This window comes from Medicago truncatula, chromosome 8, assembly GCF_003473485.1.
Source record: "Medicago truncatula cultivar Jemalong A17 chromosome 8, MtrunA17r5.0-ANR, whole genome shotgun sequence".
Lineage (NCBI taxonomy): Eukaryota > Viridiplantae > Streptophyta > Magnoliopsida > Fabales > Fabaceae > Medicago > Medicago truncatula.
In genome coordinates, this window is record NC_053049.1 from 18,339,692 (window position 1) to 18,354,375 (window position 14,684).

Sequence of the window (14,684 nt, forward strand, 5' to 3'; positions counted from 1 at the left end):
GGTGTTGAATGAACGGGAAGCGGAAGAGGCAACGGGACAGGGAGATCTAGAGAGGAGGCCGCAAGAGAAAATTCACCGCTGACGGAACTCAGTAAAATTTCCTAAAAAAAAAAAAACTCAGGAAAATATCAAACCGGATGTCGATAATTTTTTTCTCTTTTTTGTTTTTGTTTGAAAAGGAACAATACTACACCAACGCTCATTTGAGATAGGAATAACAACGTAATGTATGAAAGGAAAAGGTTCAGAAAGTTTGATGTAACTTGTGAATATGGAATGTCAACTGTGATTAAATATCTCACATGAAAAGAAGAATATTAAATATCATATATGTGAGATCATTCATATACTTAATGTCTTGATATTTGAGTAGAAATATGGTGTCAAAATCAATTATATAATTGCTCATAACCCCAATGTATTGATCCCATAGTGTTTTATACTTCTCTCATGATGCAACACTAACTTTGTGCAACTCCATGTATGTTTATGAGTTTTTTTTTTCCACCCTCTAAATCTAGTTCAAATTTTGAAATATGAATTGTTAGTGTTGGAGGTTTTTTTAATATGTTTTTTTACAATTATATTCAGATATTATCCAAATGTTGTAAGGCGCGCGAGAAGCCCGGATGGTGGGAAAAGAAAATCTCCATCTTTTTGGGTGTTGAGAGTGACGCCTCATTGAACTCTTAAATTATAATGGTAAATTTTTGAAGTGTTATTCCTCGAACTCGAATTCCTTCCTTCTTTGTAGTCCCTTTTTAAGAAAACATACAATTATTTACGTTTAATGCAAAGATTGGACGACAATTTTTTTTATAAAGATTAACTCTCCAACCATTTGAGTGCAGGGAATTCAAATCCTTTATTTCACTACTAAAATGACCCAACCACTGTATCCGGAAGAGGCAACGAGACAGAGAGATCTAGAGAGGAGGCCGTATGAGAAAATTCACCGCTGACGGTGGCGGTCGAGTCGACGACGACCAGGGATGAGAGGAGAAATACGACTGTGGAGACACTCTACCCCTGCCATGCATTCCTTTGCGTCCTTCTGATGAGTCAATAATTAGTCGTTTTAGTATAATATTTAGTTTCGTTTTAGTAATGAAACATTATTGAATTACATTAGGATGGAGGTTTTGTTAGTTCAAAGCTACAAATTTGAGAATATCAACTACGTTCTATATAGTTGAATGTATAGTGTACAATTCTATGATTTTTATTGGTGACTACGTACTTAAATAAGAACATAATACTCTATACTAGAGATTTAGATTGAAGAAGAAATCATTGTTTTGTTGCATTCATATGTATATTTAAACAAATGAAGTTTCAAAATTACAATTTTTTATAACTTAGCCTTAAAAACCTTGATAAACATTTATCTCTTTTAATTTCAGGTCACAGCGGTAATTAATTACCACCAGTTTTATGCAGCGGTATTTAACTACGGCTAGAGGTATTTCAATAATTTTCATGTGTGTTTAGAAAAGAATTGATGTGAGAAAAGTAATTTTCCTTGGCAATAGCAGTTACATGGGCCAATGAAGCATATATCCGGAATTTGGCTGGGCCGGGTGACCAACCGGTTTTGTTATATTTATTTAGATACTCGCTGATCGCGTTTTCAGAGTTCATTTTCTATCCCTTCCCTTGTTTTTCACAGTCCTCTCGTCTTGCTTTTGCTTGCTGGTATTTATTTTTATTCTTTTGCAATTCTACTTCATTCATAGCTTTTCATCATTCTCTTCTGTTCATTTCAATTCAATTGTTGCTTCTTTTTTATAAATTATATTATTCGAATCTGTTCTATATTTTTTTTGGGGGTATTATTAGGGTTTAAAACCTTAAATTAGGCTGTCAGAAATTTTCATGAAATTAAAACCCTCAATCACACTATATTATTATTTTAATCTGTTCTGGATTTTTTTTTTTGAGGGATTTGGGATTAGGTTTAAAACCTTAAATTCGATTTTTTTTTTTTTTTTTTTTAAGGATGTCGGAGATTTTCATGAAATTAAAACCTCTTGCTGTGCTCGAGTAGGGCCAGAATCTGGATTTATTTATTTATTAATTGATAAATCGTTCCACTATATTTAAATACCATGTTTTTTTATACAAAAATACACCCTGTTCTGTTTTCTCTTTCTTTCTTTTTTTTTTTTTTTTTTTTTTTTTTTTTTTTTTTTTCCACTCACTTGTTCTGCAACCTTTCCCTTTGGGGGTTTAGATATTTTTAGTTGTGATTTGCTAATATTTCAGGGGTTTTAAAATGTTTTTTTATTATTATTATTTTTTTGTGTTATGCTACTGTTTTGAATGTTTGAGTTGTTCTATGATCCTGATTTCAGTGTTAAGTTAAACCCTCACTCACATATCAATCTTTAAATTTGCAGGTGAATCTCCAGACATGCTGTCACAGACGCCTTTTGTCATGAGGCCGGTCAGGCCAAGGCCGCCTTTTGCTGAAACACTGAGCCTGGTCACGGAAACGCCACCTTATGAAAGGTTCATGAGCCCGACCATGGGAACGATACAGATTGCTGTCTTGGCTGCATTTCATAAATCTCATAAGCCTTTAGCGGCTGAGCCTTTAGCTTTAAAAGAGTTGGAGGCTGCTATTTTGGCTGCCATTCAAAAAGGTCGAGACGAGGCTTTAGCTTTACAGAAGAAGGAAAAGTTGGAAGCTGATATGGCTGAGGCTTCCATTCAGAAGGGTCGAGACGAGGCTTTAGCTTTACAGAAGAAGGAAGAGTCGGAAGCTGATAGGGCTTTGCCTACTGATATGGTCCGAGGAGCTGATGAAAGAAGAAAGAAAAAGAATGGGATGAGGAAAAGAAAGAGAAAGAAGTGGATGATGTATCATGAAAGAAGAGGGAAAAAGAATGTGATGAACGGGGTAAAGAGAAAGGAGCGCAGCCCAGGAGCTGATGAAAGAAGAGGGAAAAAGAATGCAATGAACGGGAGAAAGAGAAAGAAGCGCAGCCCAGAAGCTGATGAAAGAAGAGGGAGAAAGAATGTGATGGCCGAGAGAAAGAGAAAGAAGCTCAGTGACTGATGTTGGAGCAGGTACTGAAGTAATTAATTAGTTATAGGTTTGAAATTTGAGGAGTGCTAAAAACACTCAAATTGTGTAAAATTGATGTGAGTCTTGGACTTTAGAAATTGATTCCATATAAAGTGGTAGAACCTATGCATTGATTGTAGCCAATGAAAGAGCGACTGTTAGAGAGTATATCACTGTTAGAGAGTATATCATAAAGAGAGTCTTCATAGGATTTTTCTTGAAATTTACGTTAGTGGGTTATTTGTAGTGTGTAGCTTATGTTGGCTATTGAAGAGAATTGTATTGTAGAACTAATGTATGCATGTTTATTATTGTGGACCTGCTTGTGTTGTTGGCTATAAGAGAACTGTATTGAAGGACTAATTTATGCATGCTTATTATTGTCGACCTGCTTAGTTGATATTTAGCATGCACAGATCACAAATTTATGCACCATGCACAAGTTGTTTTATTTGGATTCCAGTTATGTATTATCACCATGAATCCCATCTTTTTTCTTCCCCTTAAATTAAAAAATTGATCATCATAATAAATTTGTTAAATTTCTTTCCCTTTCCTGAAGTTTGAAGATTTGTCACACTTTGTTCTGTAGATCTGGATTTATGAACCCATGTTGGTTAATTTCTGCAATTTTTAATCTGAAGAGTATGCATATAAAATCATAAATCAAAAATTTCTTCTACTCAATAGCATCGTCCACTTGGTAAGTATAATCGTTCTGTTCTGAAAGATCTGGATTTTTGAGACTTTACTTAAGCTAATGGAGGACTTGGATTTAATGTTGTATTAGATATTCAAATTACGTTCAGTTACGGCAATACGGCAGTATAATTCACAATTTTTTGTTCCATAAATCTCCGATTTTCTTGGTTGCTATGATTTCGCACAGTAGAAAAACACTTCATTATCTGCTACTTTTTATTATTAAAAATGCATCGACAAAAATACAAACGATTTTTTATTGCATAAAGATATCATTGCTAACCATAAAATTTCCTAAAAAAAAACTTAGTAAAATATCAAACCAGATGTCGATAATTTTTTTTCTCTTTTTTGTTTTTGTTTGAAAAGGAACAATACTACACCAACGCTCATTTGAGATAGGAATAACAGCGTAATGTATGAAAGGAAAAGGTTGAGAAAGTTTGATGTAACTTGTAAATATGGTATGTCAACTGTGATTAAATATCTAACATGAAAAGAAGAATATTAAATATCATATATGTGAGATCATTCATATTCTTAATGTCTTGATATTTGAGTAGAAATATGGTGTCAAAATCAATTATATAATTGCTCATAACCCCAATGTATTGATCGCATAGTGTTTTATACTTCTCTCATGATGCAACACTAAAAAGGTCATATAACTAACAATTCATGATAGTAGAGGGAAAAAAGATTTCAGGTTTGAAAATAAGAGTTGTTATTTTGACACAATCTTGACACCAAATTGTAATATTCATGAACCATGCACAGAACATGATTGATCACATATTTGAACATTGCTAACCATCCAAATTGATGTCGAAATTTGATATTAAATTTGTGTGTCATAATGTCATTTCATGAAAAATTAATAGGTAATTGGCAAATATTTAACGAAATTCTTTCACCTTTTCTTAAGTCATTAGTAAAACTCATCGCTATCAATTCACATTTTTCATGTTATTGTGGCAGCATGATGTAAAACCTTTTTTCTTACTTTTCCCCTATACTGATGAGTTCTTTTGAATTGTAGGGCAAATTGTGCAGATATAATGGATTATTTCTTGAAAAGATGCTTTTACCATTCTGGTTTGTACAACTCTGAGGAAGACTTTCTAGATTTGGATTCCAAGTTAAAAGAGAAAGAGGTAATGCTCGAGGAAAAAAAAAACATATTTGATCTTTTATGCTATTTGATCCACAAATTTGACATAAATGATAAAAAAAACTGAGATAACACTAAACAATAATTGCTTTCTCAAAATAGTCCCTGTATGTAATATTCTTTCAAAAAGTGCTGGACCATGTAGATCTTTTAGCATAAGGTGAAAAAGGCTCTAGAGCATATGATAATATGTAAATCAAAACTGGCTGTTACAAAAGCATTCTATTATCAACAGAAAAAGTAGGTGTATGCCCGAGCATTGGTCTTGATACATATTTTGTGAATGGCTCATGGCAGGGTGAGTACATATTTTGTTTTTGGTGGGTATGGTCCTAATAAGTGGACAAGTTGCTCGAGCAGGGTGAGTACGGTTCAGGGGTAACTTGATTAATAGAAAGGTATTGCAACTGCTCTGCAGTTGGAGATGTTGGCACAATTGACCGAACTACATGATCAAATATCATGTGCTCTCTCATTGGTTTTTTTTGTATAATTTACTTTTTGTTGAGATAACTAGAGTTAGTGTTGAGATAATTAGAGTTAGTTAAGGCAGTTAGAGTTGGTTAAATGTTAGTTAGAACTATAGTTAGTAACACATGTGGTTAAGTGTAATCGAGGTCTATAAAAGACCATCCATGTACTCATTACTCTTAATCTTTTTCAATATAGGGTTTTCCCTATGTTTCTTACTATCAATCATACTTCTCCTATGAAGCTAATCTACATCTATTCGATCCTATTATTCTAATACTTTCTAACCAACATTGCTGTTCTAAAAGTTTCAGTTGACAATGGTCTCTTATAGGGTGGAAGACTTTCAAACAGGTTGTTTTATTTGTCAATACCTCCAAACATATTTGTGGATGTGGTGAGATGTGCTAGCCTCAAAGCTTCTTCAAAAAATGGCTGGACAAGGGTAATTGTCGAAAAGCCGTTTGGTCGTGATTCTGAATCCTCTAGTGAGCTAACAAGAAGGTTGAAGCAATACCTCACTGAAGACCAAATATTCAGGTTTATTTTTTATTTTTTATTTTTTATTTTATGTTTTCTTCACAACAAGCTAGAGAAGAAAGTTTGAAATTATTGAAACTCGTTTACTATCTAGGATTTGACCATTACTTGGGTAAGGAGCTTGTGGAGAATCTCTCCGTGCTTCGTTTTTCAAATCTTGTTTTTGAGCCTCTATGGTCCCGGAATTACATTCGTAATGTGCAGCTAATATTTTCTGAAGATTTTGGAACAGAAGCAAGAGGAGGGTGAGTCATATTTTCTTAGATCTTTCTTTATGATATTAAAGAAAAGTGGTAATTCACAAACTAATCAAAATGATTTCTTTCTTTTATTAGTTATTTTGATAACTACGGAATCATTCGTGATATAATGCAAAATCACCTTGTACAAATACTAGCATTGTTTGCAATAGAGCCACCTGTCAGCTTGGATGCCGAGGACATCAGAAATGAGAAGGTATATCTCTTCCGGCTATCAGTTGTGTTATGATCGATATTATCGGGCTACCTGTAATTATCCACTCTTCAGATGTCCAATCTTGGACATGATGGGATGTATTGAGATTTCATATCGACTAGAGCTATGACCGAATTAGAGTCTGTTTGGATTGACTTATGTTAGCTTATCTATTGTCATAAATACATGTGAGTCTGTTTGGAAGAGCTTATGAAAACAGTGTACATGTTCATAAGTTGTTTTTAGCTTACTCTCATGACCTCTCCAGGATAGCTTATAAAGCATTTTTATGGCTTATATGAGAATAGTTTGACTTTATTTTATCTTTTGTTATAGAAATAGCTTATACATAAGCACTTATATGATAGACGTTTATGCTATAAGTACTTAATTAAGTTGTTTATCCACACAGAGACTTAGTCCTTAATTAAGCTTTGCTTCTAGGGTTGAAGTAGGTCTAACAAAATTTTCAAAATATAGTGTACCTTACCCAGGATATTTTATTTTTTAATTGGTCCTTGTAAATGTCGTTTAATCTTAACAAATCATCATGGACTGGATTGCTGAAAATAGTTTTAAGTTTTAACTCAGGTGAAGGTTCTGAGATCAATGAGACCAATACAGCTTGAAGATGTTGTAGTTGGTCAATATAAGGGCCACAGTAAGGGTGGTAGATCATATCCTGCTTATATAGACGACTCAACTGTTCCAATGGGTAGTCTTACTCCAACATTTGCTGCAGCAGCTCTGTTTATTGGCAATGCCAGATGGGACGGAGTTCCTTTTCTCATGAAAGCTGGCAAGGCCCTTCATACTAAACGGTATGGAACATTTAGTCTTTGTTTAGAAAAACTGCGACTTTTGAATTAGCTTTGCATTCTTTGGAATCATGAATTAAAAAACACTCCACACACAAAAATGTATCAGTGCAGAAATCAGAGTACAAACATGTCCCAGGTAACTTGTACAAACGGAACTTTGGAACTGATTTGGACAAAGCTACAAATGAGGTTGTGCTTCGTGTACAACCTGATGAAGCTATATATTTGAAGATCAATAACAAAGTTCCTGGTCTGGGAATGAGATTAGACAGAAGTGACCTCAATTTGCTTTACAGATCAAGGTATTAAGATCTTCTAGATATATTCTTCATGGAATTGGCTAATTAATCTAAATTCAAATGTGAAAGTTAACACAGTAGTCTTGTTAATTCAGTGGAAGCAAGGAATTTTTTTTTCTTCATTATAATGTATGTATGCTAGAAAATACTATATGCAAATGATGTTACACTTACTGCAATATGGAGTGATAGTTTTCCATAAAAGTCACTGTGTTGACCCTAGTTAATCTCTTTGTCTTTGTTGTTTTGACATTTTACTCTTCATAATTATAATTGAACATAAAATAACATGTTTTGGTGACTTTCAATTTCTGTGAAGGTATGCAAGAGAAATACCAGATGCATATGAGAGGTTACTCTTAGATGCTATTGAAGGCGAACGAAGACTGTTTATCAGAAGTGATGAACTTGATGCAGCTTGGGCACTATTCACTCCATTGCTAAAAGAAATTGAAAACAAGAAGATTGCTCCAGAGCTTTATCCTTATGGTAGCAGAGGACCGGTTGGAGCATACTACCTTGCTGCAAAGCACAATGTAAGATGGGGAGATCTTGGTGGCGCTGACTGATAAATAATTGAGCCGGCTTATGATTATAAGCATATACATTATCAATTTCGTATTTAGTCTTATAGGATAGTTTTGTGTTTCTCTCTATTCATTGTAAGAAGAAAATTTCGTGTAGAATAATAGCATACATTATTATGTTCTATGTCTTGCACTTGTTGTGCTTTGAGTTTGAGGGCATCTAGTTGATTTAGAATTTTGACAAAATCATCTATACCTATATTTAAAGAGGATGCCAACTTTTTGTATATCAATTTTTCTTCTAATTTAAACTTTTTCAAGTGAAGTAATAATGAATAACAAGTGAAGTAAATGAAGCAGCATATGTACAGCTCAATCTCAAAATATGTTTCTTTTGTGGCTAATTCAATGTAACATTCTTAACAGTGAATCCTTTAATTAACAGCTTCAAAAATCATACAACACACAGGCAAGCAAAGCAGCCTAACAAGTCAAATTGTTTGTCTCATTTTCGGAACTAGCAATGACTTATTTCTCTCTGTCAAAACCTTGTGGCAACAAACGCTTAGCTTCTATCTCACTACACAACATCAATGCATATTGTTTTCTCCCACACCTGCAAAGTCTACTTCAAACCTCAGATAAAATCCACAGGCACGCGAGTAAAATGTCAAATTATCGAAGTCTTTGATTAATTCTAACACCTCCACGACATTCATGGACCTCAACAGACTTGAGAAAGAGTCCTTAACGTTGATTTACAAAACAATATTTAAAAACAAAAATTTCTAAAACATCATAAGGTGGTGGCGTAGGGTTGACAAACAAAGTGTTCCTTGGCGAATTTGGGATTAGATTAGAGATTTCCATGACTGTATCCGGAAGAGGCAACGGGACAGAGAGATCTAGAGAGGAGGCCGCAGGAGAAAATTCACCGCTGACGGTGGCGGTCGAGTCAACGACGACTAGGGATGAGAGGAGAAATACGATTGTGGAGACGCTCTACCCCTGCCATGCATTCCTTTGCATCCTTCTGATGAGTCAATAATTAGTCGTTTTAGTATAATATTTAGTTTCGTTTTAGTAATGAATTGTTTGCACATGAAACATTATTGAATTACATTAGGATGGAGGTTTTGTTAGTTCAAAGCTACAAATTTGAGAATATCAACTACGTTCTATATAGTTGAATGTATAGTGTATAATTCTGTGATTTTTATTGGTGACTACGTACTTAAATAAGAACATAATACTCTATACTAGAGATTAAGATTGAAGAAGAAATCATTGTTTTGTTGCATTCATATGTATATTTAAACTAATGAAGTTTCAAAATTATAATTTACGTTAGTGGGTTATTTGTAGTGTGTAGCTTATGTTGGCTATTGAAGAGAATTGTATTGTAGAACTAATGTATGCATGTTTATTATTGTGGACCTGCTTGTGTTGTTGGCTATAAGAGAACTGTATTGAAGGACTAATTTATGCATGCTTATTATTGTCGACCTGCTTAGTTGATATTTAGCATGCACAGATCACAAATTTATGCACCATGCACAAGTTGTTTTATTTGGATTCCAGTTATGTATTATCACCATGAATCCCATCTTTTTTCTTCCCCTTAAATTAAAAAATTGATCATCATAATAAATTTGTTAAATTTCTTTCCCTTTCCTGAAGTTTGAAGATTTGTCACACTTTGTTCTGTAGATCTGGATTTATGAACCCATGTTGGTTAATTTCTGCAATTTTTAATCTGAAGAGTATGCATATAAAATCATAAATCAAAAATTTCTTCTACTCAATAGCATCATCATCCACTTGGTAAGTATAATCGTTCTTTTTTATTGCATAAAAATATCATTGCTAACCATAAAATTTCCTAAAAAAAAAAACTCAGTAAAATATCAAACCGGATGTCGATAATTTTTTTCTCTTTTTTGTTTTTGTTTGAAAAGGAACAATACTACACCAACGCTCATTTGAGATAGGAATAACAACGTAATGTATGAAAGGAAAAGGTTGAAAAAGTTTGATGTAACTTGTAAATATGGTATGTCAACTGTGATTAAATATCTAACATGAAAAGAAGAATATTAAATATCATATATGTGAGATCATTCATATACTTAATGTCTTGATATTTGAGTAGAAATATGGTGTCAAAATCAATTATATAATTGCTCATAACCCCAATGTATTGATCCCATAGTGTTTTATACTTCTCTCATGATGCAACACTAACTTTGTGCAACTCCATATATGTTTATGAGTTTTTTTTTTCCACCCTCTAAATCTAGTTCAAATTTTGAAATATGAATTGTTAGTGTTGGAGGTTTTTTTAATATGTTTTTTTACAATTATATTCAGATATTATCCAAATGTTGTAAGGCGCGCGAGAAGCCCGGATGGTGGGAAAAGAAAATCTCCATCTTTTTGGGTGTTGAGAGTGACGCCTCATTGAACTCTTAAATTATAATGGTAAATTTTTGAAGTGTTATTCCTCGAACTCGAATTCCTTCCTTCTTTGTAGTCCCTTTTTAAGAAAACATACAATTATTTACGTTTAATGCAAAGATTGGACGACAATTTTTTTTATAAAGATTAACTCTCCAACCATTTGAGTGCAGGGAATTCAAATCCTTTATTTCACTACTAAAATGACCCAACCACTGTATCCGGAAGAGGCAACGAGACAGAGAGATCTAGAGAGGAGGCCGTATGAGAAAATTCACCGCTGACGGTGGCGGTCGAGTCGACGACGACCAGGGATGAGAGGAGAAATACGACTGTGGAGACACTCTACCCCTGCCATGCATTCCTTTGCGTCCTTCTGATGAGTCAATAATTAGTCGTTTTAGTATAATATTTAGTTTCGTTTTAGTAATGAAACATTATTGAATTACATTAGGATGGAGGTTTTGTTAGTTCAAAGCTACAAATTTGAGAATATCAACTACGTTCTATATAGTTGAATGTATAGTGTACAATTCTATGATTTTTATTGGTGACTACGTACTTAAATAAGAACATAATACTCTATACTAGAGATTTAGATTGAAGAAGAAATCATTGTTTTGTTGCATTCATATGTATATTTAAACAAATGAAGTTTCAAAATTACAATTTTTTATAACTTAGCCTTAAAAACCTTGATAAACATTTATCTCTTTTAATTTCAGGTCACAGCGGTAATTAATTACCACCAGTTTTATGCAGCGGTATTTAACTACGGCTAGAGGTATTTCAATAATTTTCATGTGTGTTTAGAAAAGAATTGATGTGAGAAAAGTAATTTTCCTTGGCAATAGCAGTTACATGGGCCAATGAAGCATATATCCGGAATTTGGCTGGGCCGGGTGACCAACCGGTTTTGTTATATTTATTTAGATACTCGCTGATCGCGTTTTCAGAGTTCATTTTCTATCCCTTCCCTTGTTTTTCACAGTCCTCTCGTCTTGCTTTTGCTTGCTGGTATTTATTTTTATTCTTTTGCAATTCTACTTCATTCATAGCTTTTCATCATTCTCTTCTGTTCATTTCAATTCAATTGTTGCTTCTTTTTTATAAATTATATTATTCGAATCTGTTCTATATTTTTTTTGGGGGTATTATTAGGGTTTAAAACCTTAAATTAGGCTGTCAGAAATTTTCATGAAATTAAAACCCTCAATCACACTATATTATTATTTTAATTGTTCTGGATATTATCTGCCATCTCTCCTTTGTTATTCTCTCTTCTCTATGAAACCCAATGTTTATTAACATTTATATATAGCTTTTTAAGAGTTTTGTTCTTTGATATCAGTTGTGCTCTTTGTTGAAATTTAAACCAACCTTGCCAGCAGCAATGGTCCTCACCATCCCTTTCGCAGAAGGATTCAGATTCGGTAAACTCAAATGATCTCTTTTTGCATTTTTATGTATTTTTTGATTCTTGGTTGTCTTTGTTTAATATTGGGAAACTGATTTGAAACCACGGTGCTTTGGGTTAGTGGCACCGGTGAACTGACATTGTATTTGTTTTAAGTGATTCTCTTTTGCATATCTTCGAGATGAATTACTTATGGTAATTTAATTCAAAGTATAATATTGGGAAACTGAATTCAAAGTATATTTGCAGATAATAGGCGTTGTATTTGTCCTAATAGGCCGGGCGTTGATGACATACCTACTTCGGCAAGTTTTTCTTGACGACTCTAGCAAGATTATGGGCCCTTTGAAATTCTTTTGATACACGCTTAGTTTCTATGTGCATATTTGATTTATTTAATTAATGTATCAATCTCTAAACATGCAGGTTATGGTGGACCCGGTCAAGAAAAAGTTATGGTTTGCTTTCTATAATGCCTTTGAAAAGATCTGGTGGGCTCAAGACGAGGTTAAGGCTTTAGATGAGTTGAAGGTTGCTGCTGTGGCTGCCTTTCAAGAGGCTCAAAATGCTCTAGACAAGGCTTTAGCTTCAGAGAAGAAGGAAGAGTTGGAGGCTGTTAGGGCTATGCCTACTGATATGGTCCCAGGAGCTGTTGAAAGAAGAAGGAAAAAGAATGGGATGAGGAAAAGAAAGAGAGAGAAGAGGGAAGAGGTGGAGGCTGATAGGGCTGTGGCTGCTGATACCGGCTCAAGTGATGATGAAAGAAGAGGGAAAAAGAATGAGATGACTGAGAGAAAGAGAAAAAAGCTCAGTTATTAATGTTGGAGCAGTTACTGAAGTACTCAATTATAGGTTTGAAATTTATGTGTTAGTGAGTTATTTATGTGTTCGTGTGTGGCTTATGTTGTTGGCTAAAAGAGAATCGTATTGTAGAAGGACTAATTTATGCATGTTTGTTATTGTGTACCTGCTTATGTTGTTAGCTAGAAAAGAATTGTTGTATTGTAGAAGGGATAATGCAACACCCCATTTCCCAAAATCAATTTAATTAATAATAATACATCAATAATCAGAGTAATCATAACAGGCATGCTACATTTCTTCATTTAAAATTTACTAAATAGAGAGTATATAAAAATCTATTTAATCAAACGTCGTTCATAAAATTGTCATTAAACTCGCAGCGGATTGTTTGCAACATCATTCAGTCTACAATAATTATTCTTGGCATAAAGCCATTTCAACATAAAAGTCGATCACCAAAGGGCTACATCAGTAATGTTTCAAAATTGATACATAGGAAAGAATTCAAGCAATAAAATCTCATCCCACGTATCAGAGCCCTAGACACTGTGAGCCACCACCTACTACTTAAGATCACCTGCAAGTTACCCATTGGAAAGGCAACGTTTTCAAGCAGAAGGGGTGAGATTCTCAAACAATAATGATAATATATAATAACATAAATAAATCTAACACCCTATCATCATAATCATTCAGCAGTCATAATATAGCATCAGTAACAACTTCATCATCCAACAATAATGGCAACAGTAACAATGATTCATGCGACCACTTGACTTCACTTCTAAGACTCATGCAAGACATGACAACTCTACTAAGACTCCTCAACAATGAAACTATGCATGTGGTACCATAACAGAGCCGAAGCTCTCATCTTTATAGAATGGTTAAAGCATTCTTTTATCAGGACATGAGTCCTCATCATAACATCGTTTTGAACACATAGTGTTCCATCATTTTGAACGACAAGGCGTTCCAGGACCGAAGTCCTCATCATAACATCATTTTTATGCTTATGCAACTGACTCCTCTAGTGTATATCTACATACAACTCAACGACTAATGCATATGTACTCATATGACTCACCACTCCTCAATGCAACATGTTCATTCACTTGATTCAAGTATTCCAATATCTTCAAAATTTACAAAGTTAACCAACTAAATATCATCATGAAATAAGTAAGATTTTATGTCTACACAAAGGTCATACAAGCTAAAGGAAACACCTAGAAGTACTCACAAAGTTACCTTGTGCACGAAGCAAAATTCAGAAAAGGGCTGACTAACACTCAGTTCGCTTAAGCGACGAGTGGCTCGCTTAAGCGACCAGCTCACACAAGGTTGAGGTCCTCGCTCGCTCACGGTTCGCTCGCAGTTCGCTTAGGCGAACACAATGTCGTATCTAAATTAATTCTACGCTTACTGCTCGCTCACTGGTCGCTTAAGCGACCTGGCTTCAGCAAAATCTGGGTAGCGATCGTGATCGCTCGCTTAAGCGATGGGATGTTCGCTTAAGCGACCACTCATCTGGGCAGGGTAACAGCTACGATTTTCAGACTTCTCCTCACTCCAAAAACCCAATTTTAATCCCCTGATCACCCAAAATGTTTTCCTGAAATGTTTACGAGTCCTATATGCAACCAGACATCAAAGAAACAGCAAATTAGCATCAACAACAACAATTAACTCCAATCAAACATTCATTCAGAACTTCCAACATTCATCTATCATATTCTATTTTCACTTCAAATTATGATCAATATCAACATTATAGATTAGGAAATCATACTAATCATCAAATACAACATTATAAACCTGATTCTTACACATTTTCTTCAGAATCATCATTAACCCTAAATTTCCCAATTTTACCTTAAGAACAGTTAAATTGATTAATTTTTCAGAAATCATATATTAGAACTATTGAAAGATAATCCCACCCTTAC

General features: G+C 34.1%; 2 protein-coding genes across 2 annotated transcripts; both read left to right on the top strand.

Moving 5' to 3' along the window:
- The first annotated feature begins 1,541 nt into the window (after positions 1-1,541).
- Positions 1,542-8,362, top strand: LOC120577280 (glucose-6-phosphate 1-dehydrogenase, chloroplastic-like). Its single transcript, XM_039828383.1, is given in 10 exon segments — positions 1,542-1,695; positions 2,400-3,072; positions 4,812-4,926; positions 5,749-5,953; positions 6,049-6,199; positions 6,290-6,410; positions 7,002-7,231; positions 7,338-7,355; positions 7,357-7,533; positions 7,850-8,362. Coding segments are annotated over 8 exon segments (1,248 nt in total). The 5' UTR covers positions 1,542-1,695; positions 2,400-3,072; positions 4,812-4,830; the 3' UTR covers positions 8,100-8,362.
- Positions 8,363-11,421: 3,059 nt separating this feature from the next.
- On the top strand, positions 11,422-13,009 carry LOC25480788 (uncharacterized). Its single transcript, XM_013586738.3, has 4 exons — positions 11,422-11,531; positions 11,866-11,947; positions 12,181-12,236; positions 12,358-13,009. The coding sequence occupies exons 2-4, from the start codon at positions 11,908-11,910 to the stop codon at positions 12,748-12,750; spliced, it is 489 nt and encodes a 162-aa protein (XP_013442192.3). The 5' UTR covers positions 11,422-11,531; positions 11,866-11,907; the 3' UTR covers positions 12,751-13,009.
- Positions 13,010-14,684: the final 1,675 nt, after the last annotated feature.